Here is a 25,098-nt window from a genome sequence, read left to right on the forward strand (position 1 = left end):
CTCTGCTCTCCATTGCCACCTCCCCCAGCCCCTCCCCTCAACAAGTGCCCGGTTCAGTCAATTTGCCCTCAGCCACCGTCCCGGGCACTCCTCTGCTGGAGAAAAAACGGCTGGAAGGGAAGCAGCAGCCAACCTTGTGTCCCTCCTGCTCAGGGTCCAAAGACCCACCTGACCTCTCACACCTGAACCCACAAGCACAGTGACCCCCTGGGGAAACCAAGCTGGAACAGGGGAAGTCCTGGCTCATTACCTGCCTGATCTGCAGGCTCGGACTCTTCCCCTCCCCAATCCTGCAGCAGTCCACCTGGAGCAGGAAGAGTCCTCCCAGGGATGACCATGCCCAAGGGCACCAACGGGGCAGGTGCCCTAGACCGAGGTCCCAGCTCGGCGCTAGCGCGAGCCTGGCCACCTCCAAGCCAGTCTGGGCAGGGCGCTCACAGGCGGCCAGGCTCGCGCAGGGAGGGACGTGAGGGGCGAGTACTCACAGGTAAGCAGTCAGGGGGTTCAGGTCCCCGGGTACGGCGGAGAGCCCGAGCTCGGAGCAATCGGTGGACAGCATGATGCCGTCCTCCTGGCAGTGGCAAGGGGCCGGGCAGGCGGCGGGTGCCGGCCCGGGCTGGGGGGCGCCGCCGGCGCACGGGGAGGCGCACAGGGCGGCGCAAAGCCACAGCGCCCGGAGCCCCGGCAGACTGGGCATCTCGGCGCCGGGCTGCTGGGGCACCTGGCGGGCGGACGGGCGAGCGCACGGACGCGGTGGCCGCCCTGCTCGCCTCCCTGTGCCGCGGCCGGGCCCGCGGACTCCGCCGTCGGAGGGGACCGCCCCGCGGGCTCTGCTCGGCGGCGGCGGCGGGAGCGCAGGGACGGAGCAGTCAGAGAGGGGCAGGCATTGTTGAGTGCTCTTCGTTATTCAGTTTCACAGACTGGGCTTGGCAAGGGAGGGAGACACAGGCGGAGGAGGAGTCAAGGAAACTTTCTGCGCTGAGGCTCGCTCCCCTTCCCTCCTTCCTTCCGAGCTGGCAGGACTTTCGTCCAAGAAAGAAAAAAAAAAGGGAAGAAAGCAAAGACACCCAAAGGAGCAGAACCCAGCACGTCAGAGCCCTGCACTTGTTTAATAAAGGTGGCCAGCGGTGCGCCTCGGACAGTAGGGCTCTGGACCCTGTTGCCTTTGGGGACAGCCACGGGGTCACATGCGACCTTAGAGTTCCCATAGACCCCCCGACCCCTCTACCCCATTTACACTGAAGGAAATGGAGACCAAGAGGGGATGTGACCTGTTCAAGGTCACACAGCCAAGGGATGCCAGAACTGGAACCCAGAGTAGGTCCTCTTCACCCTGTCTCCTGGAGGAAAAGGGGTTGGTTGCAGGGGGTTCTACTGCATGCCGGGATGGGGGGCTGTGGGCAGTGAGGAGCCTCCTCACTAAGGGGACATGCCCTAACACCAGAGAAATGGGTGCAATTTCCATCAACTGAGTATCCTTTGCGTGCAGCCTCAATCAGGTTTGAAGCACAGGGATTCCCAGGACCCAGCGAGGTGGAGGGGCTGTGCCCAGCTGCTGTCAGAGCCTGCCTAAAAGCCAGCAGTTTGGCGCCACCTGGGGGCTTGGTGCTGCAACTGCAGCTCAGCCACCCTGAGCTGGAATCCCAGGCCGTGTCCTAGCCAGCCCCAGGGCCTTGGGGAAAGGGGAGACCGGGGTCAAGGCCCTCTTCTCTCCTCAGACCAGACTGGGATGGCTGTTTGACTTCATATAGCCTCTTACTTTCTCTGATCTCTCCCATCTGAGCCAAGCCCCAGTGCAGGGCTGGAGCAGGCTGTGTGCCTCTCTCTTCCCACCCTCTACCTTGTCTCCTCATTGTCCATGTAGAGTGCACACCAGAAGCCTCGGGAACTCGGAGGAAGCCAAGCTTCCTTCCACTCCATACCTCCACATCCCAGGACCCTCTCACCAACCTCCCTCCTGCTCTCTGCTACTCCTGATGACCTCCGAGGGCCGGAGCAGCTGCACAGCTGGACCAAGAAGCCAGCAGACACGGACCCCAGGATCCAATTGGGGCCATGGCCCTGGATGTAGAAGATGGGCCTCCTAGGAAGGCCAGAGGATGGCCCTACACAATCAGAAAGGCCAACAGCTGGGAAACATCCCTGCCCTGGAGCAGAAAAACACCTCAGATCCACTAACCCACCCCCACCCCTGCACTTCCGGCCTCACTCTTCCAGATCTCAGCTCCACCCCCCCACCTGTTTGCTGCCCCTAAGAGTCCAACATGAGGGTCGCAGACTGGAGAAAACCATGGCTGAGGCTGCTGGGAGCTCCGCAGCAGCTCCTCTGGTGGTGGGCTTGGGCAGCTGGGAGCTGAGTCTCCTGCCTGCCTGCTTGAAGGTCATTACGGGGCCAACCCCTTGGACTCCTGATGAACGTGGGATATGAAGGAAACCTTGGTGTTCAGTCCTCCTAGCTCGAGCACCAGAGCCTACCCTAATTCTGAGAAGGCTCCCGACTGAGCCGAAAGCCCTACTTCTCTGCCCCTTCTCCAACCAGACCTGAAAGGATCCCTCCCCAACCTCTGACCTCTTGCACAATACTAGGAACTCAGCTTGGCCAGGGGGCTCTGCCCCCTCCCCCAGTTAGGGGGATCTAACTGCATTTCAGGGACTCCTGCTCTGATTTGTCCATGCTCTCTCAAACTGCTTCCAGGGCTGCCCGACAGGGACCACCCAGTGCCAGAATTGTGCCTTCAGGCACCCTGCCGTTCAGAACCTCGCAGGCTTATCGAGGAGGTCAGCAGGAGCACAAGAGGCCACCAGCGATCGTGTCACGTTGTGTGCAGTTCAGTCCTCAAATGTGTGGGGCAGAATGCTTTCCCCCAGGGCTCATCCTCACGTCTTTCCTGGGCTTTGGTTTCTCCGGGTTTTCCTGTTCCCAAACCCCCTCGCTGCTTTCTCTCCTACCGTCCCACTATGTGGAGGAGAGGAAGGGGCAACAAGCAAAGGAGCAGGGAAAACTTGGCGACACTGGCCTGAGGGCAGCTTCCCTTGGGATCAGTGACGCCTCGGGCACCTGCCTCCCAAGTCTTAGTGTGGCTCCAGCACTTCCACCTGGCAGGGGACAGCAGGCAGTGACTGAGGAGAGCTCCTGGACTCCTGGAGGTAGAGAAGGCTGGGATGGCAGGAGAGGAAGCAGGGGATGGGGTAAGTCCTACTGCGTACAGGGGTGGCAGGTGGGGCAGGGAACTACGAGTAGCTGGGACTCTGAGTCCAGGGCTTGCACCACAGCACGCTAGAGGCGGAGAGGCCAAAGCCTGAGGAAACCGAGAGCCTGGAGGATTGGGGGTAGGGGGCCAGTCAGCATGTCTTTGGTCTTGGAAACCCTGCTGTGGAGGAAAAGCCAACAGCATGCCGGCCGTGGGTCAGCCGGTTCAGCCAGGCCCCAAGACTCACCTTGCCTCCCTGCTCCAGGTTTGCCTTGTGTTGGGCCCCACATCCTGCAAATCTTTGGGGCCATGTCTTTCCTCCTCAGAGGACAGGTAGACAGAATACACTGAGCCTCAAGCTTGCCCACATGACTTTATTCCCCACCTCTGCCTCTTCACAACACAGGGGCCAGCGTGGGGGCTGCCCAGGGAGCCAGTCCCAAGGGGGCCTGCTGGAGCAGTACTGCCGGCAGGACATGGCCCTCCTCTGCTCCTAAGCTGGGCAGCGACCAGTGCCGACTCAGGGAAGCCCATCCACCAGCGCGCTGTTCAGACAGTCGTAGAGGTAGATATACTGCTCCTGCGGGCGCAGACGGGCCGAGGAGCCCAGAGGTAACTGAGAAAGGCTCCCTTGGGGTCTCCTGCCCTTAGGGCTCCATCTGGATGGAGACAGCGCCACCTGGTGGCCGCACAAATTATGCTGCTTAGAGTCCACCTGTAGCTGGGACAGAAGGGTCCCTAACTGCCGGCCCCCTCCCACAGCTGAACCCCTGGTTGCTTCTCACCAGTGTTGGGGTCATGAGGTCACAGGCTTGTGACTGCTGCAGGGCCACGTTAAAGACGTCCACGGTGCATTCAGCCCCGGCCTGCTGCAGCAGCTGCTCCATGGCCAGGAAGGTGCCCAGCTGGGCCATGGCCTTGCTGCAATGGGCCTAGAGTTGGCTGGGGAGACCGGGCAGAAGGGCGGTCCCTGGATACAGGGAAACCCAACCCCAGGACTGGGGACTGGGAATGGACACTGGGCCTTTGGTCAGCCAGACTGGGCCTGGGCAGGGAGGGGGTAAATCCCTCATATCTCTAATGAGAGTATCATAAAGGGGTCCTGGCCCGCTCCCCCAAACCTTAGTCCAACTGCACCTGCAGTGGCTGAGCAATGTGCCCGGCTTCTTGCTCGTGCCCTGGGAGCAGCACTGGCCTACGGCAGCCAGGAAGGGCAGCAGGGTGGTGGCAGGCAGCTCACTCTCAGGCTCCAAGCGCGGAAACTGCAGGCACTGCACCTGCCTCTCCTTCCTGCTCTCCCCCTGGGGACAGAGGCACCCTCAGCATTGGCACTGGGGGAGGGCAGAGGGGAGCTGGCCCAGGACTCCTCTCCACACAGCCCACCTGCCCCATGCCCTGTAACCCCCCACCTACACGTGAGATCTTGAGGAGGGTACAGGGCCAGCCTGCTGTGCTGCTCTCAGCCACCCAGTGCACTGTCATCGTATCCATGATGATGGGCCGCGTCTCTGTCGGCCAGAACTCCTGCGGACGGGCTGAGTCAGGCAGCTTCCCGAAGTCTCTGCCCAGGCCCCACCACAGGCTGTGCTCCCGAAACCGCCCTCCCTCTGCACCCCTCACCTTCTCCTGGGTGTTGGGTGGGCACAGGGAGACCAGCACATGGGCACTGTGCTCCCACACCAGCTCCCAGAGCTCCTCCGGCCCGGCGGGGCCAGTCAGTACCACATGATCGTGGCCAGAAGGGCCCCCCTGCAGGGACAGCTTGTTGGCTCCCATTCCACATTCCCATCCCCTACCCATTCCACAGTTCTGGGAGCCCCCAGCAATCCCAGCCAGCCTCAGCCCGGGAATCACAAGTGGTCAGAGAGGACAAGCAAATCAGGCAGTAAGGCCAGCATCACTCACAGGGAAGAGCCAGGCTTCTGGCATCTCGCCAGGGGCCTTCTCCTCCAGAGGAGAAAATTGCACTTGAGAACGATCATCTGAGAAAAGATAGTAAGGGTGAGGCTACCAGAGCCAGAGGTTCCCAGCCCATGCTCCACTCCCCTCGCCCTCACCCACTCGTTCACCCATCCACGCTGGCAGGCACTCACCGCAGGCGGTGCTGTCCTGCTCATAGCCAGGAGGGGGTGTCAAAGAGCCGGCCTCATCCTTGATGGCCTGGAGCAGGAGCTGGGAGACAGGTGGGCACCTGAGGCTGGGTGCAGCCCACAGAAGGGCCTAGCGGGCTGTCAAAAGCTACCACCCACACTCGTCATCCACCCCCTGGTCTGCAGCTTACCTCGTACTCCTTCAAGAAGCCGGCGTTGGCGTTGGCCGCCTTCTTTGCAAAAGCCTGCCCAAAGTTCTTCACAGAGATGGGCTGGGACCTGGGGGAGGGGAGGCGAGGGGAGAGGGCACTCGAGGTTCCCCAGCTCCTGCTCCTGGTCTTCTCAGCTCTGCCAAAGAACAGAGGTCAGGAGAAACAAATCTGTGTTGCCTGGTGGGAGGGCGCAGAGAACCTGCACCCCCACCCCATAAGGGCTGAGGGGTGCCATGACTTACTCAGAAGTGTCAGAGGGCCCTTCCAGAATCTTGTTCAGGAGGCAGCTGTGCAGGAAGATGTACTGGCTCTGGCAAGGGGAGAGGGGGTGTCAGTCTGCTAAGGGGGCATGGACCCAGCAGGGAGACCCTCCAGGCTGCAACCAGCAAGGCAGGGCGGGGGCCCTTTGGGGCCCTTCGTTGTGCTGTCCCACAGTGTCCAAGCCGGCAGGGGCCTACCCCACCTCCCTTCTCACAGAAAGGGAGACAGAAGCCCAGATAGGATGGCAGCATGTTCAAGCCCTGCCCCCCAGGGTCCTCTGTGCCCAGCCCTGTGAGCTCCTTTTCCTGGGGCCGGCTGCCACCTCCAGGTCCTGTGGCCCCCACAGCATCCACCTCCCACCGGCTCCTTCAGGACCCCAGCTGCCCCGCCCAGCTGGCTTGAACCCTCACCGGAGTCTGGATCATGAGGGGCCGGTGCAGCCGGAGGGCATACACAGTGTTGAAAACATCTACCACCTGCTCCTCCTCCAGCTGCTGCAGCAGCCTCAGCAGGGCCACAAAGGTGCCCGTCCGGCCCACGCCCGCACTGCGGGGACAACCTCTGGGGAGCTGAAGGGGTGGAGGGGCTGCCCATGGCCCCAGAGCCCCAACCACCGCCTCTTGCCGCCCGAGGCCAGGCAGCAGCCTGCACCCGCCCACCTGCCCTCACCTGCAGTGCACCAGGATGGGTCCCCGGCCCCAAGAGGTCCCCGCCTGCTCCCGAACCACTTCCACGAAGGACAGCAGGGAGCCGGGGGCCTCAGGGATGCTGTGGTCAGGCCAGGTGGTGAACTGCAGCTGCTTTACCCTCTGCTGTTGCTGCTGGGGACCCTGAGCAAGGGGGCGAGAGGCAGGGGAGCAGGCAGAGGGGCCACGTTGCTTCTACTTATCTTCCTCCTGCCAGGATCCCCCAAGCCGTGCCCTTAACCTTTCTTCACCAGCTCCCTCCCCTCTACACTGGATGTTCCTCGAGGGGTGCTATGTCTTCCCGCTGAGGCTAGGTTCTTCCAGAGCCCTCGGGTCCTTCTCTAGCCTCCGGGTAGTGTCTGCTTATAGAAGGTGCCCAGGCAGAGGGGTGATTCTGGTCCGTGGCTTTCCTAACCCCAGAAGTCACATGGGGATTTGGGGTGAGGCAGGGAGCCCTGAGCTGAGCACAGGGCAGGGCAGGAAACTGCTTCTCTCCACCCTCTACCTTTGACTCATGGTGTGACCGCAGGTGAACCCCTAACCTTCTCTGGCCTCAGTACCCCTTCCCTAACCACCAATTTCTCAAGGAAGTCGGGAGCCCTGGGCTGTGGCCAAGAGCTTGGGATCCTCAGGAGGAAGGAAGTCACAGGGACCCGGGAGGTGAGGCCACCTTCTCAGGGAGTCTCCGCTCTAATGCCTGCCCGTCCCCCTGGGCACGCACATGCTGCAGTCGGAATTCCCGCTTGGTCCACTCTTCCTCAGGCTCCTCGGCCAGCAGGTGGACAGTGATGTGGCCGTAGGCGACAGGGGTCGAGTCAGCCGGCCAGTAGTGCTCACACAGCACCTAGGACCAGAAGGTTAGAGCAGGGAGAACTTGCAGGGTGTTCTCAGCTCCCTTCCAGAGTGTTCCCCTGACACTCATCTCTGGCCACAGTTTAGCATCCGGGATATTGGGGAGGGGTGTCACTATGCCCTCTGCCCAGTGTGTTCAAATGCAAGAGAGGTTGGCACTGGGCACCCTCCCCCCACCCCTGGCCTCATTCCGCCCCACCTGTCCCCACCCTTCTGTCTGGTTCCTGCCACCCTACTGAAATTCTCCTCTCTGTCATGACCCAGTTCCAAGGCTTTCTTCTCCAGAGGTCTCTCTCCCCTGACAAGGCCCCAGCACACTCACCCCAGACCACTCATCTAACCCTTCAAGCATCACCTTAGCTGCTGGGCTCCTTTGCAAACCTGGATGGCCTCCCGTTAGCTGCCATCTGCCCTGGTCCCCCTGCCCTGGCCTTGCAGGTGCCCTCTCTGTCCCAGGACCCTGCACTGAGCAGTGCACAGATGAGACATCCACCAGGCTTGTTGAAAGAAAGGATGCAGAATGCCCCTACCCTTGATGCCCACCCTAGGCTACCCCTGTCCTTCTCCTAACCCCTCTGCCCCTTCTCTGCCTAGAGCAAGGTGAAGGAGAGAGAATGAGAAGCAGCAGAGGCCAGTGGAAACTGAGTCAAGCTGGGGGCTTGAGGACCCTGCCACCTGATACTGGGGGACCTCCAGGCCTGGTTGGTGTCACTCCTGTCTACCCCACCCTCCCTGAGGGAAGTTTCCAAGGGGTTAAACAGGGTTGCTACTGCTCTTGACCATTCCTGTAAGTAGAACATGTGCGCCTTGGTGGCAAGTCCATGAAACTGCAAGGCAGGCTCACCCTCCCATTCTCCATGCCCATGGTCAGCATGACGATGACATCGACCTGCTGCTCCCACACCAGCCGCCAGAAGTCTTCCAGGGTTTTCTTGAGTGGCCCCTGGGTGGCAATGAATTCCTTTGGGTGGGCATAGCCCTGGGGTATGGGTGAGGGGAGGAGAGGGAACAAGTCAGCCAGGAAACCCTTGGTCCCCTGGGCTCCACCAAGCATACAGCAGTAAATAGCCCATTTGGACCTCCAGGAGTAGGACACTGTGTGCACATCTCTATGTGTGCAAGCACATGAAACACGTGTGTGCACCAAGGACTCAAGCCTCAGAGCCACCACCATCACCACCCCATGCCCTGCCTCAAAGGGGCAAAAAAATCCTACATGAAAATAACAAGATACTGATGTGCCAAAAATAATGTCCCCAGCACCAACCCCCCCCCCCCCCCGCCCCTGCACCAACCTAAAACCAAACTCTGTGTTTCTCCCATGCCCAAAAATCTTCCATGGCTTCCCCTTGCCCACCAAATAAAACACAAAACCAGCTATCAAGGTCCTCCCCTAACGCAGCCCCTCCCTGTCTTTCCCATGTCATCTCCCACTGTCGTCTGCACTCCACTAGCCCTGCACCCCACACTAACTACCTGTACTTTCTCCCCAGGGTGGGAGTGGGGGGTTTCACTCAGGTTGATCTCTCCAGCCAGAGTGTCCTTCCCCTCTTTCATCACTTATCAAAATTCTACGTATCCTTCAAGAAGAGATCAAATGTCCTTTCCTCTAGAAAGCCTTCATTAAATCCACAAGAACGAAATGTTCCTTTTTCCACGCACCCTGAACACAATGCTTGTTCCTCCAATACAGCACTTGTCACACTGTGCGGTAGATGTGTCATATGTCTCACTCACACTCATACACACTCACACACACACAACACACACAACACACATGCACACACACACTGGATCCTCCAAGAGTATACAGCTAACTCAGCTCTGCATGGTGCACAGAGGACCCTCAACCAATACCTCTGGATTGACCTAGAGAAACTAAGCTGGTGACCCTCATGGACAACCAGCTGCAGCTAGGGCAGGACAGTGTGTCTGCAAACCATCCAAACAAGCGGACACAGCCACTGACAGCCCCGCAGGTGGCCCTTACCGGGACGAAGTTGGCATTGATGTAGTCGGAGTGGAGCTCTCCCTCCAGCTGGCTCAGCCTGACCCGAGAGTGGTCGTCTGCAGAGGGGAAAGGGTGTGTGTTCAGTGCCCAGGCCCCTGAGGCCCTCTCCTCCATGCCAAGCCCTGGTCCTCGGCCCATAGGCCTCCTGCCCTGCCCCAGCGCTCACAGGGTAGCACGTGTGGGTAGCGGTTCTTGCAGGTGTTGGCAGGGTGTTCGGCCTCCAGTCTAGGCTGCTCCTTGCCCACCTCCTTCAGCTCCTGCAGAGATTGGGGGCAGGCGGTGGGCACTGAAGCCGACCCAGCTCCCCCCAAGGAGGACAGGGGCAGAGACGGTGAGGGCAGGTCCAGCCCAGCCCAGGCGCCCCACAGTCCTCCCTCCTCCGAGTGCAGTGACAGTACCGGACTCACCTCAAACTCTTGAAAGAAAGCCTGTTGGGCGTGAGCGCTCTTGGCCTGGTAGCTCTGCTGGAAGTTCTGCAAGGGGATGGGCCGGTGGGTCCGCCTGGTGGCAGAGGGGGCAAGTATGTCCAACAGCCTGGGGTGTGCAGGGTCCTGCCTGGAGTGCAAGGGGCATGACCCCATCCTGGCTGCACCGCTCCTCACCTGGGAGCCTTTGAAAATACATGCCCTGGGCTCTGGACCCCACGTGGAGTCCGCATGAATTTTGGACAAGCTCCCCTGGGACACAACCAGGGTTGCGGAACCACCAATGGAAAGAGAGGAAGGGGTGGGGGAGACAGGACCTACATCTGAATGCAGGAGATGAGTCTTAAAACCCTTGCCAGGGGCTTTCTGTACATGGCTGGTGCTCAACTAATGTCAGTTCAATAGGAAGCCAAATAAGGAAGAACAGGCATGGTCAGTGGATAGAAGTGAAGACCTAACAGCCGAGAGAGGAAGAAGGAAAAGAGATCTGGTCTGATGCGATCTGAGTGTTCGGTCAGGGAGAAGGGACGACTGGAGCAGTTGAGTTTGGAGGGGGAGGAAGAGGAGGAGGAGGAGGCTGGAGGGAGGAGAGGGCTGGGAGATTTCCACAGTTGGAGAAAAGGCCTGGGCAGCGCTGAGGAAGGAAAGGACTAGAGGAGCAGGCTGCCAGGGGGGATCACCCATAGTCTGCGGTATACGGGTGGCAGAGCAGAAACAGTACTCACCGTGGGGTGTAAACCGTCAGTTCTTGGGAAAATCGATTCTTCTCTGCCCTGCAAAGGGCAAAGAGGAGTGTGGGAGGCAACCCCCAGGGAGGCAGGGGGGAGCTGATGCCACTCCTTCCCTGCCACACTAGTCGCGAAGCTCTTCCCAGCCCCTGGCCTGTCCTCCCACTCACCTCTGCCCCGGCGCTCGCCTGCAGCGCAGCAGGCCCACCACGGAACAGATGGTGAGGATGCAGCCCACCACGATGCCCACCACTCCTGGGAGGGGCACTGCTGCCCGGGAGGTGCTGGCCCGGGGCTCTGGGGAGGGCAAGGAAGGACGGAACGTGGCAGCCTTGCCCCACCCACCCTGCCAGTGCTGTGCCAGCCTCTCCTGCATTTGGAACCCACTGGACAGAGGACACAGTGACACCCCTCCCCAATATCCCAGATGCCAAACCGTGGCCAGAGATGAGTGTCGGGAACATTCTGGAAGGGGCTGAGACCACCCTGCAAGTTCTACCTGCCCCACCCCCTGAGCACGTCCCACAGAGCCTATGCCTCTCCCTGACTCCCTTAAAGATAGGAAAGAGGGCAGGGTCCTGGCTTCTGGAGCTTCCAGAACTGCACTATCCAATATGGTAGCTGCTAGTCACATGTGGCTCTTCATATTTGAAATGTGGCCAGTGCAAATTGAGATGTTCTCTAACTGTAACATACACACTGGATTTCAAAGACTTAGTAAGAAAAAAGTAACACAAAATATTTGTGGGACCCGACTTCCAGGGATGTAAATCTCTCTGGCAACGCAGAGTATGACTCCCAGGGATGAATGTGGACCCAGCATCGTGGGACTGAGAGTATCTTCTTGACCAAAAGGGGGATGCAAAATGAGATGAAATAGTTTCAGTGGCTGAGAGATTCCAAATGGAGTCGAGAGGTCACTCTGGTGGACATTCTTATGCACTATATAGATAACACCTCTTAGGCTTTAATGTATTGGAATAGCTAGAAGTAAATACCTGAAACTACCAAACTCCAACCCAGCAGTCTGGACTCCTGAAGACAATTATATAATAATGTAGATTACAAGGGGTGACAGTGTGATTGTGAAGACCTTGTGGATCACACTCCCTTTATCTAGTGTATGGATGAGTGGAGGAATGGGGATAAAAACTAAAGGACAAATGGGGTGGGATGGGGGATTATTTGGGTGTTCTTTTTTCACTTTTATTTTTTATTCTTGTTCTGGTTCTTTCTGATGTGGGGAAGGTGTTCAGAGATGGATTGTGGTGATGAACGCATAACTATGTTATCATACTGTGGACAATGGATTGTATACCATGGATGATTGTGTGGTGTGTGGATGTATTTCAGTAAAACTGAATTTAATAAAAAAAAATCAATCATGTATTGAAATACTATTTTAGATATCTTGATTTAAATAAAATATTATATTAAAATTAATTTCACCTGTTTCTGTTCACTTTTTTAACATGGCTACTGGAAAATTTTTAATTACATCTGTGGTTCGCATTTGTGGCTTGCCTTATGTCTCTACCGGACAGTGTTGTTGTAGGATCCCAATGCCCCAGGAGCACACAGGCATAAGAGGGGCAGTACAGGGAGGGGATGAAACCTTGGACCCGGGCAAACAGCTTCATCGATGTCTCTGCCTCCACCCCCTGGCTCATCCAGGTAGTCTGGTGCCAAGCACACTTTCACCACCGGCTTCTGGGTCTCTCAGCTCTGCCAGGCGGGACATGCTTCCCCTGGGGTCTAAGCTCGCACTCTCCTGCTGCTGGGTGGGGTGAGCCTCAGAGGAGGGGCCCAGCTCTCCTTCCCCACTCCAGGGCCCAGCTGGAACCCTAGCCAGGTGCCCACCCTACCTGAGAAGGCTGAGAAGGAGACACTGGGTTCAGGAAGGCTGTGCCTGGAAAAGGCCGCGATGCTGAACCTGGGACAGAGAAACAGAACCTTCTGCGGGGAGGGGCAGGCAAAGAAGACAAAGCACTTCCCAGGGAGCTGGATCACGAGCACCATTCACAAAGTGAGAGCTCCCCTCGCTGTTGAGAGGCTACATACTGAGCTACCCACTATCTTACAGCAAACCACCTCTAGCTTTTCTTCCATTGTCCTTGCCCTATTCTGACAGCAAGAATTAGCACTAGTTGAAGGTACTTGGATATCCTTGGCATTGCCCTGAAGCTGAAACAGAATCCAGTTCCCTCTTCTTTTCTGAAAGAAAGAAAGGAAAGGAAAGAAAAGGAAGGAAGGAAGAAAGGAAGAAAGAAAAAGAAAGAACCATGTAACAGATAGATGTTCCCCTTTTTGACCTGCCTACCAGGAAGCCCAATCAAAATAACTCATGGTGATGAATGCACAACTATAGGATGATACTGTGAGCCATTGATTGTATACTTTGGATGGATTGTATGGTGTTTGAATATATCTCAATAAAATTTCATTAAAAAATAAGTAAAATAAAAAAAATAATAATAATTCTATTGACCCTTATGGCTAGCACAGGCATTCTCTTCGTAAGTAGGTCCAGATCTTTTGCATAAACAACCATAAAAGAAACAGAATCATTCTCCCGCCACCTTCTGCCTTTGTCCTCACCTATAGTGGAAACCTGGCTTGAGCCGCCCATTACATATTTCCTGGGTCTGGCCACAGTCCTCTGTGCCCATGGGCACCATCCAGGATCTCAGCACAGCCCTGGGCCCCGGGTAGAAGGGGTTGGGGAGCAGGATGGCCAAGTAGGAGTTACATCCTCTGTAGTAGTGGTCATACCAGGTATGGTTGATGGCTTCCCGAGGAGGTCGTGCCACTGGGAGAAAGTCAGGGGCAGGGGCAGAGCAGGGATGGCCGTGTGGCTGAGGCCTGTCTCCCGGCCACAGAGGGGCTATCCCAGTGCTCTCACGTGCTCCCACCATTCACAATCTGCCCTATCCTCAAGAAAACTCAGGGTCCCCTTCCTGCTCCATGACTCACGCCACCCGCTGTTGACTGCCAGCCTCAGCCCCTGGGCCCCCTCCTGTACCCTGCCGGGGCAGTAGCCAGGGTCCCCCCCACCTCCCCTGGGCCCAGGACTCACATGACATGTTGGTGGTGGCAACGACACCATACCACTGGACCTGCCCATCATCCTCTCCAAACATGCCCCGTGTGATCACCACTCCCATCCCTGCCTCCAGCTCCAGCTGGGGGGCCACAACGAACTCTGGGGCATGCCAGGCTGGAGAGGAGAGGAGGAGAGTAAGGTCCGACATAGGTGCCTGCCAAGCAGCCTGCCAGGGCAAGGACCATGCCTTCAGACCCCAGGGCCACTCACAGTGGCCAACACATAGTAGGCCCACAACAAATGACTGATGGATACAATCAAATAAGAATTGGAAGAGTCCTGGACCATGGTGCCAGGACATGAGGCTCAAAAATACGGAATCAAACAAGCAAGACCAGGAGCCGGGGAAAGGGTTGGGGCTTGGGGACCGGGAGAGCCGCAGGCAGCTGGGAAGGGAGGCTCTGAGTGGGGGAAGCACCTACCCTCTGCAGCAGTGGTGCACACCAGGGTGACCGCCCGGCTCCACAGGCCATTGCTGCCCAGCACAGTGAGACTGAGGTGATAGGAAGTGGCAGGCACCAGGTTGGGCAGCAGGAGAGCATCCCCGGAGGTGTTGGCCTGGAAGATGAGGTGCATGTGGCCCCCCGTGGTCAGCTGCTCCACCACCACGAGGCAGGTGCTCACGTCCCCAGCGGGCACTGTCCAATTCAGGGCCAGGCGGGTGGCCCCAGGCTGGCACTGCACATCCTTCACGGGGCCAGGCTCTGTGGGAAGCAAAGGCTCTGCGTCATGTGAGTGTCACAACTCAGTGCACCCCAAGAGGATGGTATCTGGGTAAGGGGGCCTTCAAAATCAGCAGGCACAAAGGGACTGGGCATTCGTGCCCAGGGATAAGGCCACAGGCCACACACAGCAACAAGTTCTCTTCTGGACGTCACTGCCCATCTGGTGAAGCAGAGGGAGCAATGGCCCCAGGGCAGGGGTGGGCATGGCCTCCGCCTGGGAGGAGCACCACAATGCCTGCTGCTCCTGGGAGGGGCACTGCTGCCCGGGAGGTGCTGGCCTGGGGCTCTGGGGGGGCAAGGAAGGATGGAACGTGGCAGCCTTGCCCCATCAACCCTGCCAGTGCCATGCCAACCTCTCCTGGATTTGGGACCCTTTGGGCAGAGGGCACAGTGACACCCCTCCCCAATATCCCAGATGCCAAACCACAGCCAGGGAGGGCTGAGAAGGGACCATCCCATCCAGAAGGGCTGGGAGTTGAGAACACCCAGCCAGGCCTCCCTGCCCCACCTCCCAAGCACACCCCACAAACCCTATTCCCCTCCTGACACCTTCAAAGGAAAGAAAAAGGCTGGGTGGCTCAGAATGGAGGTGGACAGTGCTGCCGACCTGGCTCGGGGTCTGCCTCCCAGAGCACCTCCATCCTCCCCCGACGGGTGCCAACATACCCACAGGCAGCACCACGGGGTGCGTGGCTGCCTGGAGTGGCCCCGCCTGGCACAGCACCGACAGGGACAGGTTGCGTCCAGGTGTGATGCCCCTCAGGACGAGGTGAGCTTGGCCCAGCACCAGGGGCTGCTCCCAGGAGGGGTGCCCAGGCTCTGAGAGGTGGGCGTGGCATGCCCCCTGCCCCACAGGGCCGCTGGGCCAGGCCAGGTCGACCACAGCACTGCCCGCCTGCATGGACACCAAGAGCTCGCTGGGCGCGAGCGGGGCTGTGGAGAGAAGGGGCACAGGTCAGGCAGGGCAGCCGGCCCTGTCCTTGGGAGACCAGCGCACAAGGCCAGAGCCCGGCAGACCCCATGCGGAGCCCTCAGGTGGGTAGGAGGGAAAGGGGACCAAAGAGTAGAGGGGTGAGCCCGGGGCTTCAGAAGCTGCCCTGTGCACGTCTCCCCGCCCCCTCGCGGCCTCTCCCCTCCCTCCCCCACTCACAGGTCCAGCCAGAGGCGCTGGCTGCCGGGGTGCGCAGGGGCCCGGCCCGGGAGACGATCTCCACATCGTACTTTGTGCCTGGGGTCAGAGCTGAAAAGCCTGTGCTGTCCACCTCGGGTCCCAGCATGCTGGCGCCTGCCCAGGTGCCCCCCTGGTACAGGGTCACCTGGTAGCTGTCCCGGCCCCCAGGAGCGTGGACCCAGGATGCCCGGAGCTGGGTGGGGCCTGCGCTGGTCACATTTACCAGAGGAGGTGCAAGGGGCGCTGCCGGGAGAGGGACGGAGAGGAAGGAAGGGAGGAATATAAACCCAAGACCTGGTCCCTACCTCCCCAAGGATCCCTGCTGCTTCCCCATCCTTGACCCAAGCTAGAAACATCCAGGAGTCTGAGACACCAGTTCAGGGGTGCCAAGTGAGCTGGCAGCCCACTCCACTGCAGCCTGGCAGCAGTGCTCCCCATCACCTCCGATGGCAGAGCAGAGCTCCAACAGGGCTCGTCAAATCAGTGAATTAATCACTTCGTCTTCCCTCTGCCCCGTTCATAGGCAGAGTTCTGGACAGCACTAGAGTTAAACCACATGCCTTTTCCCAGCCCCTACACCCCAGGAGATTTTAAAGACCTTTAAGCGGGTAGACAAGGACAGGCAGGCATCTGTGGGCCCAGGCAGTGCTCCCCACCCCAAGGCAGAGTTCGAGCCCAAGATCTGGAGTAACACAAGCCTGGCTCAGTCACCTAGTCAATGCCTCCTGTATAAATGGGGAAACTGAGACTCGGAGAGGGATGAGGCCTGCTCTAGGGGCTGAGCCCCAATTAAAACTGGCATCTCCTGACTCCTAGATCAGAGCTCCTCCCAGCAGCCTACCATGCTCCCCCCACCCAGGCCTGTCCTCAGTGCTGGGGGAATCTAGGTGGAACCTAGGGGAGGCACCCAGGGGAAGGGGGAAGCTGAGGGGGAGGACCAGGGGTGGGTGGGGGAAAGTCACAATACTGGAGAGGATGTGCTGAGGGTGGGTAGGGGGCACCAGCTTTCCTGCAGCTCCTCAAGGGCTCAGCAAGCAGAAAATGCAGGAGGACTCAGGTCAGCGTGAGAGGGAACTTCCTAACCCCAGCTGTGAGGCTGTGAGGGGAGGACAGAATCTCAGGGCCTGTTGGGTAGTGTGTCCTGCCCTTTCCATAATCCCATGACTCTTTCCAGGCCACACAGGGGGCCTGCTCTTGCTGTCCTCCCCTGGGCAGGGGGCTCACGTGTGGTATGGCACAAGGACTCTGGGTAACACTGAATTCACTCTGAGTCACTCTGAATTCACTCTGAATGTGAATCCCAACTCCCCAGTGACAGTTGAGGAACTGCAAGCAAGTCACTTTCCTTCTCTGTGCCTCAGTTTCCTCATCTGCAAAATGGAGATGACAACAGCACCTACCAGAGAGGCTTGTGGGTAGAAGTGAATAAGAGAAAGCAGGTGGAGCATTTAGCAAAGCGCCCAGTGAACACTGGCTGTAACTGTTATCATGAACCACTGGTGGGCTCAGGTGGGGTAAGGCCTGGTCCTGCTGAGCCCCCGGTGCCGCCACCTCCACACTGCCAGTCCTGTGCGGGCCAGGGAGAATGGCCTGCTCATGCTGCCATGCAACTGAGCAAGCCCTGGGGCCCAGGGCCTTCCGGTGAGGAGAGTAGGGTCTCCTGGAACCTAGGAATCGGGGATCAATTAGTCCAGGGCACATCCCTTGGTCAGCCCAGCTGTCTGCTCACAGACCACAAAGAGGTCAAGGGGACACACAGCCCCCTGGGAACCCAAAGAGTAGCTGTCAGGGTATGGGGGGCCAGGCGGAGGCGCTCACACGTCCAGCCCGTGGCGTTGGTACTGCTGCTCTCATCGGGCCCCCGCAGGGTAGACAGCTGCACCAGAAACTCAGTGCCCGGGGGCAGCTGGGCCCAGGAGAAGTTTTGGGTCTCGGGAGCCAGTGTCTCCACGCCTTCCAGATTCAGGGGCCTCAGGCGGTAAAGCTGCAGCTGGAAGCCATCCCTGTTCCCGGCCGGGGGGCTCCAGGAAGCCCTCAGAGCAGGGGGCTGCTCAGCAAGTCCCAGGCTCAGGTTGGCAGGAGGAGCAGGGACTGCGAGGAGAAAGAAGAAGCAGATTTGAAATAACCCAGATCCCCTGTCTCTTCTTTCTGTTTATCAGCTTCACCCTCCTCTCTCTCCAAACAAGCTCCAAACGTTCCCAGCTGAAAAACCCACCTTCCACAGGCCCCCAACCCCACTCTCCTTTCCTTCCCAGGAAAACCTCTTGAAAAACAAGCAGTTTCTGCCCCAATGCCCACCCGGATGTGCTCCCCGGACTGTCAGCTCCTGGAGAGTGTGGCCTCTGGTTGGCACCTGTCCCCTGCTGTCAGCAGCACAGCCCTGCTCTCTGGCGCCCCTGGCGGCCGGTCTCCACCACGTCCGCTGACACTCATGCCTGGAGGCCTTGGTGCGGGGATTACCTCCTGCTGGAGCCCTCTCTGCTCATCCTTCCCAGACCCTCACACTTTTCCCTCAGCTCTTCTCCTCCGGGAAAACCTCCTTGACTCCCTGAGACGTCCCTTTTGTGAGCTCCTAAAAGATGGAGCTGAACAACATAAAATTCCCAATAACTGGCCATTTTAACCTACAAAAATGCGGTTTCACATCGTTCAAGCTAATACATTGTGTATATTCCTATCAATGCACTTACACTTATTACAGTATGAAATACAAAATAATATACAGAATACAGTCAATTCTCGTTTTTGCTATAGTAATGTTTTATAAATTTGCCCCAAACCCTGAATTAGCAAATACTGAACCATTGCTCCTAGGAAAAATATAGGGTTGGTTTTCTGAGGGCCTCTGGTCTGGTCACAACATTTTCATCAACTGATCAACATGTTACCTTGTTTTATGTGTGTTTCTGTTTAAAGACACCTTATTTCATGTATATTGCTGATTCGGTGACATTGAATTCACAGCCAACAGCACTATAACCCTTGCCTGATCGGAGCTTGTCTGTCACATGTTTTTGCTCTGCAAGGCACATCACAGCCTCTTTGAGCTTAGGAACACTAGTCAGCACTCCGGCATTATACTTGGAGACCATTATAAAGAGTGAAATCACTAACAAAAAGCACAAAATGTGAAAAACATGGCACTAAATATATTGTGTAAAGGGCACTTGTTTACAGCATGAGAGCTGAAACAGAAGGCAGAGCGTCACCTTATTTGACCTCAGCTGGGAACGTACACATCGGGTGACTCAAATTTTTGCCACTGCACATCTCCACAAGTGACCTCAAGAGCGCTGCACGTATGGATTTTGGAGAAAAATTTTAGGGACTAGGCAAATTTGCAAATACAGACTCCATGAATGAGGAGCAACTACACAAATATAAACTATCTGTTCGTCAGTCTTCCTTTCCAGACTGTCTTGTTCACAATTTTTAGCCTCAGCAACTAGCCCCATAAGTAGAAAATGAGAGGCATTCACTAAATATTTGTTGTAAGGAAGGAAAAATGATGGATGGAGGAATGGTAGGAGGTAGATGGTAGGAAGTCGAAAATGCTTGCAAATAGATTAATGAAAAAACCTCATCTTGGATGTGTGGCCTTCTGAGTCAAGAGTGTGGAACAGGACAGAGTATAAAGAAGCCCCTCCCCCTCCCCTCCACCTTGGGCTGCCCCCCAAAGGCTGCAGCCTGGAGCTCACCAGTGCAGGAGCTGATCCTCTGTGTGCTGGAGGTGAGGTTCCCCATCCAGGCCCACACTGTCACTGCATAGCAGGTGCCAGGCACCAGACCCCTCAGCATCAGGCTGGAATTGTTCCGGCTCAGGTCAACAAGACCGCCCAGCGACCTTGGGCTGCCTTCCCGGTGCCAGGCAACCCTGTAGCCATCCCGCTGCCCTGGTGCTGGGGCCCAGTCAATGGCCAGTTCAGAGGGGTTGCCCCTGCCAGCAACCTCCAAGGACTGCGGTGCCAGGGGCCCTGGAAAAAGGAGTGGTTGGTCAAGGGCGGCCATACAGTGTCTGTGGCCCTGTGACGTCCCCTGCCCCGCTCTTCCGAGCCTCTCCCCCACCCGGGCTTCCTTCCCCAAAGCAAGGCCTCCCAGCCAGGCCCAGGCCACCATGGTTGAAACTCACTTGTGTGGCCTGTGAGGCTCTGGGTGATGACTCCCCTAGATGAGGTGATGTCCACCCGGTAGCGGGCCCCGGGCACCAGCCCACAGAAGGTGACTTGAGTGGCACCAGGCGGCACAGAGATGTTTCCAAGGAGGCCTGGGGCACCCTCGGCATAGAGCAGCGCCCGCCTCCCAGGCTCACTGGCTGCCTCCAACCCATCCAGCTGCAGCTTGGAGCCATTGCCTTGCCCAGGTTGGGCTGCAGAATCTGGAGAGGATACAGTCCCCAGAGAGTGAGGACCACCTGCCCTTTGACACAGACGCCCCTGGGCAGGGCCCCACCTTTGGTCCCCACTTGACCACACTCACCAGCCAACCAGGCACTGGCCTGGGCCCAGGCATCATGGGGCCCGGCCAGAACCCTCAGCTCCAGAGCATAGTGTCCAGTAGGCAGAGGCCCTGGGAAGGTGGCATTCACGGCCCCAGGGCCGAGAGTGGCATTCCTCTCCACCGGTCCACTTAGCCTCAGCAGGTAGCCATCCCGGGTGCCTGGCCCTACCTTCCAGCTGGCCCAGAGCTCCTGGGGCAGCAGTGTCAGCTGCAGGTCAAGAGGGGCAGATGGATCTGCAGAGAAAAGGAGCAGATATGTGCAGAAAGACCTCAACAGTGGGTGAGAAAGATCCTACCCTTTCTGTGCAGGATGCACCAGACTCTGTCTCACCCGGATGTTGACAGCTACCACGCCGCATTCTGGATGAAAACTGAGATCTGGCTGCTACCATCTGGTCACGGATGGCAAAAACAGAAATACTAACACTTATCAAGCTCGTATGTGCCGCTCAGTTCTCAGTACCCTGCCTGGAGTACCTCACATTGACTCCTCACAACCCTATGACGTGGGCTCCGCTACTTAAGAGATGGAAACTTTTGAAGGCTGTCGAAACTGAAGCCCAGAAAAGGTAAGCAATTTATGTAAAGACCCACAGCCAGTGAGTGGCAGGAATGAGAGCCAGAATGCACTACTCTTAACCACTATCCAACAGTGCTTCTCCGATTAAAAGCGAGATGAAATTGTGGAACAGTAAACGTGGGCTCTGGAGGTGTCCAACCCAGGTTCCAATGAGCTCAGCCGCTCATAAGCTGCGTGACCTTGGGTTCTTTCCTTTCTCTGAAACTCAGCTCCCTCTACCATGAAATGGGGACACTACTACTCACATGCGGGCGTCGGTGAGGATTAAATGAGGTGATACGTGGAGTGGGCCTAGGACAGGGCCTGACACGTGGAAGGTTCAAGTCATGATTCCTGTTCTCACCATCATCATCTTCGTCATCATCATCATCCCACCAGCTACCAGGAGGAGCATTCCCTCAGGGCTTCAACCCTTCCCTGCGGGATTCCAAAGGGACCTCCACCCATTGTGGCCTGGCCACTTGGCCAGAGGCTACTTCCCCAGAGAGGAGGCTGAGCAGCCCCTGCTGCACCCCCTGGTCCCACAGGCACTCACAGGTCCACTGGGTGGCATTGGGGCCCCCTGCCCTATGAGGCCCTGCAACAGCTGTAAGCGTCAGCTGATAGGGGGTGCCCGGAGAGAGGTGAAGGAAGGTGTGGTTGGAGATGCCCCGCCTGACCACTGTAGTCAGGTTGGTGCCCTCTAGGAGGTCTGTGAGCACTAGGTTGAGCCAGGCAGCCCCCTCTGAGCTGTCCCAGGATGCTTCCAGGGCATTGGTGCCCAGTGAGTACAGCACCAGGTGATCTGGAGACGTGGGAGCTGGAGAAAGGATGGAGAGAGCAAAGTCAGGCTTGAGAAAGGGCCCTGGAGCAGGATCCTGGCACTAGGCCTGGCACTGGGAGCCTGGAAGGATGGCCACACTGGGACATGCCTGCTGACAAGGCCCTGGACTCACCACTGCCCCCTCCACTCCCAGATTCCCTGCCAGCCAGGGCCTTCCCCAAGTGCCTGCCATACCTGTCCACTGGTGGACGCTGGTCTTTGCTTGAAGGTTGCCAGCCCAGGAGGCAACCTCCAAAACATACTCGCTGCCTGGCAAGAGGTTGCCAAAATTGTAGGACAGGTTGCCCAGGGACATGGAGATATTGTGTGCCAATGTCTGGGATTCCAGATGGTAGAGAAGAAGTTGGTAGCCACTGTGCTCCCCAGGGCTGGCCTCCCATGAGGCCTCCAGGCTGGATGGACCCCCAGAGCTACGGAGCTGCAGGTCACGGACAGTCGATGGGGCTGCGGCAAAGGTCAGAAGAAGCACTGAGATCAGGGGGCAGGGGGCAGCATCCCTCTTCTTCTAGTGCTTCTAAATGGATCACTGAACCAGGCATGGTCCTCAGAGAAGTTGCCCCCTTTGGCTCTCCTGCCCAGACCCCAGGCACTGTCCCCACCCACCCTGCAGGTCACTCACCAGTGCGGGCAATGAGGATGATGGTGGCCTTCAGAGCACAGGGTCGCAGGGCAGTCACTTCCAGCTGGTAGCGACTCCCTGGCACCAAGTCTCGGAACTCAAAGTGGAGTGTGTCGGTGTAGGCCCGGAGCTGCTGCCCTTCCGGAGAGCCGAGGGGGCTCAGGCGGATGAGGCGGAGGACATGGCCGGACACACCTGGCTCCGGGGCTGCCCAGTTCAGAAAGAGGCTGGTTGGCTCCCCCTGGCTGCTGAAATTCACTTTTGGGGGTGGTGCTGGGGAAAAGGGGGTGCATTCAGAGTCTGCCCACACCCCTTCTTCAGGAGGGCAAAGAAGGGCCAAAGCCGAGGCAGGGTCCGGGGTGGAGGGATGACCTGCCCTCCCCATTCCCAGACCTCTCTTCTCCCTGGGGACACCCACCTCCTCTCTCCTCGTCAGGGCACCCTTCCAGGGAGCGGCACTCATCTTCCTGTGGAATGAGGGGAGGAAATGAACAGGGTCCAGGCCTCTGTGAAAGCCAGCGGGGGTCAGGGCAGGACCGAGGAAAAGGTTCCCGCAGACACAGCCAAGGGGGCATCCAGGAGGCACCCCAAGGTGGGGGAGCAGCCCCGAGCAGGCCGGAGCCATCTGTTCTCACTGCCCTCCGCACTGGCCCAGGTGGGAGGGGAGCAGCCTCTCTCCTCACCTAACGCAGACCAGCTGCAGGGCCCCCGCCAAGAGAAGGGAGGCGGGACATGCCCCAGAGCGGGGTCCCTGCCCGCCCAGCCTGACCCCCGTGCCCACCTTACCTCAGTCCCAAACCCCCAGAACCAGAGAAGGGCAGTGAACAGGAGGGGGGGCCTCATCCCAGTGTCTGCAGAGGAAGGTTGGGAGGCAGTGAGGGAGGAGCCAGTCCTTGTCCCCAACCCCACCCGCATCCCTCCCCTTGCCCCGCTGGCTGGCAGGCGAGGGGGGGAAGACCAGAGTTTCGGGCTGGCAGCAGGCAGCCAGCAGAGAAGAGCAAGGGGTGTCTCTCAACCCTGGGCCCTGACCCCACACCCCTGCCCAGCCTTGGCACAGCTCAGTGAGGGGAGAGGGGCAGGCATTGGCTGGGGTCCCAGAGGGGGAAGGGGGCCGTAACTCGCAGGCAGACAGGCTCACCCCCTCCCTGTGCCTACCCCGCCTTGCCCCCTTCCAGCAGTTGGCTTTCCAAGGAGGAAAATGTCCTGTGCTCTGGGGGAAGAAAAGGAGGAGAGATGGCCTTGCAAGTGGGCAGAGGAGCAGAGGCAGCCGGCCCTCCCACTCCTTGGCCCTGCAGGAGGGATGTGGTGTCCACTGGGTCAACACGTGGGAGATAGGGAGCTTGTGTTCCTGCGTGTGTGTGTGTGTGTGTGTGTGTGTGTGTGTGTTCTAGGGGTGTGTGGTACTGCCAACATGCTTGTGGATGTGTGTTCCCATGTGCCGAGTGGGTGGACCAGCCAGGAGTATGAGTCCCTTTTTGAATATCCATGTGGCGCCATGCTCTTGTGGACAGGGGCTCAGCAGAGTGTCCCGGAGGCCTCGAGTCACAGCAATTGTACATCTAGAATCACCCACCTGGCCCTTAGCCTCATCTGGTCCAACCCCTCATGGCCCTGATGAGGAAGCTGACATCCAGAGAAGAGAAGCATCCACCTATGGCCTCATCTCCTCCCCAGACTTGAATCTGGGACGTCTGACTCCACTGAGGAGGGACAGCAAACCCTGCTGCCAACTTCCCAAGTTGGGGTCCTCTCAATCGGGAAACCTCTGGGATGTCTGCCTGCCCCCCCCACCTCCTCTGCCTAGGTCTGTGGTGCCCATGTGGGTTCCCTCTGCCCCCTCCTAGGCCCCCAGCTGGCTGTCGGGCATGGCAGAGGCCCGGGCATGCCCGCCACCCCATGGCCTGCACTAGGAGATACGGAGCTTGAGGTTTCGCTTCCTCAGCCAAGAGCCAGCTGCCCACCCCAAGCTGCTCACCCAGGTACCCCCAGCCCAACACAGCTGGGAGCAGGGAGGAGAGGGAGAATAGGGGAAGACAAATGGCTCTGGGCCCTGGGAAGGAAGCCCAGGACTCCGATACAAACTCACAAAGCGGTGGGGGGGATATGTGTGGGAAACAGGCAGGTGTAGAAATTCCGAATACTGGCTTCTGTAGGAGCCAATCTCTCCAAGACCAGCCCCAGCAGGGAGGACAGGCCTGCATCTGAGGCCAGCTCAGCCTCCCTCCCTGTTGAAGCCGGAGACAGGGGCAGCCTGCCCTCCCCCCAGCCACCCGCCCCAAACCTCAGAACCTCCCACCCAGCCCCTGGATGGGGGCCTGGAAACTCAGCGCTGCAGGCTCATCAGATTTTCCAGCCCCATGAGTGTGTGTATGTGTGTGTGAGTGTCCACGCACACGCATTTGCTCTTTTGAAAGAGATGGAGGGTAGCAACTAGGGAAACTGATGTGAGAGGGAGGGGGTCCCAGTCTGGCCAAGGGGCAGGGGAAGCATCCCACCTGTTCCCCTCTCACCCTCTCCCACCTCACCTGGGGGCACCTCACTTTGCTCTTTCTAGCGAGTCTTGATCAGCAGAGCAAAAGGAAGAAGTGTAGTGGACACATCCTAATTCAGAATCTAAGAAGAGATGAAGCAGGACATGGGTTTAAGTAGTGGGGGAGGGGGGCTCAGACCCTTCCCAAGAGTCCCCACAAAGAGGGTCCCATTGGGGACACACGGACACCACAGCCAGTCCTAGGAACAGAGCCTGGAGGAGGAAGGTGCCAGCCCCCACCCAGCCTGGGGCAGCCTCTGGGACAGGAGAGGGGTCTCCTGAGACGGTGAAGAACAGTTCCGCCAGATAAGAAGCCACCTCCCAGCCCAAGCCTCTCCATTCAGCAAAAAAAGTACCACAGGGCTGTATCTCCTCCCCGGCAACCACCCCCACAGACAAACCCACATCCTCTCCCTAGAGAACCTCCGGGGTCCTCCTCCTGAGGTCTCAAAGCACCTTACTGATTTCTTCTGGAGAGAGCCAGCCAGAAAGCAGAGGCCATCGGGGAGCAGGTCCAGATATCCTGGCTCCCGTACGTGAGTCGTGAGTCGCCTGGTCTGTCCCCACAGCTGTCCCAGCAGCCCTCTTCCGGCC

General features: G+C 58.4%; 1 protein-coding gene across 1 annotated transcript; it reads right to left on the reverse strand.

Moving 5' to 3' along the window:
* Nucleotides 1–3,559: 3,559 nt before the first annotated feature.
* On the reverse strand, nt 3,560–25,098 carry LOC119526141 (receptor-type tyrosine-protein phosphatase V-like). Its single transcript, XM_037825039.1, has 34 exons — nt 24,961–25,098; nt 24,500–24,587; nt 22,761–22,825; nt 22,393–22,441; nt 21,975–22,247; nt 21,530–21,799; nt 21,068–21,331; nt 19,932–20,186; nt 19,585–19,830; nt 19,154–19,429; nt 17,274–17,546; nt 15,435–15,698; nt 14,951–15,217; nt 13,982–14,263; nt 13,533–13,673; nt 13,055–13,265; nt 12,322–12,389; nt 10,627–10,753; nt 10,454–10,501; nt 9,711–9,804; nt 9,470–9,560; nt 9,283–9,359; nt 8,137–8,271; nt 7,162–7,284; nt 6,424–6,584; nt 6,165–6,300; nt 5,736–5,803; nt 5,473–5,629; nt 5,285–5,363; nt 5,097–5,173; nt 4,605–4,940; nt 4,329–4,492; nt 3,977–4,112; nt 3,560–3,771 (listed from the first exon to the last, which is right to left on the reverse strand). The coding sequence occupies exons 3-34, from the start codon at nt 22,815–22,817 to the stop codon at nt 3,712–3,714; spliced, it is 5,265 nt and encodes a 1,754-aa protein (XP_037680967.1). The 5' UTR covers nt 22,818–22,825; nt 24,500–24,587; nt 24,961–25,098; the 3' UTR covers nt 3,560–3,711.

The sequence above is a fragment of the Choloepus didactylus genome, chromosome 2 (genome assembly GCF_015220235.1).
Source record: "Choloepus didactylus isolate mChoDid1 chromosome 2, mChoDid1.pri, whole genome shotgun sequence".
Classification (NCBI taxonomy): Eukaryota; Metazoa; Chordata; class Mammalia; order Pilosa; family Megalonychidae; genus Choloepus; species Choloepus didactylus.

Coding starts and splice junctions, on each gene's coding strand:
- LOC119526141 (XM_037825039.1), bottom strand. CDS start 22,817: ATGAGGCCCCCCCTCCTGTTCACTGCCCTTCTCTGGTTCTGGGGGTTT. Junction 9,360..9,469: donor CTACCCACACGTGCTACCCT/GTGAGCGCTGGG, acceptor TCCCCTCTGCAG/ACGACCACTCTCGGGTCAGG. Junction 6,585..7,161: donor GGGAATTCCGACTGCAGCAT/GTGCGTGCCCAG, acceptor CCCCTTGCTCAG/GGTCCCCAGCAGCAACAGCA.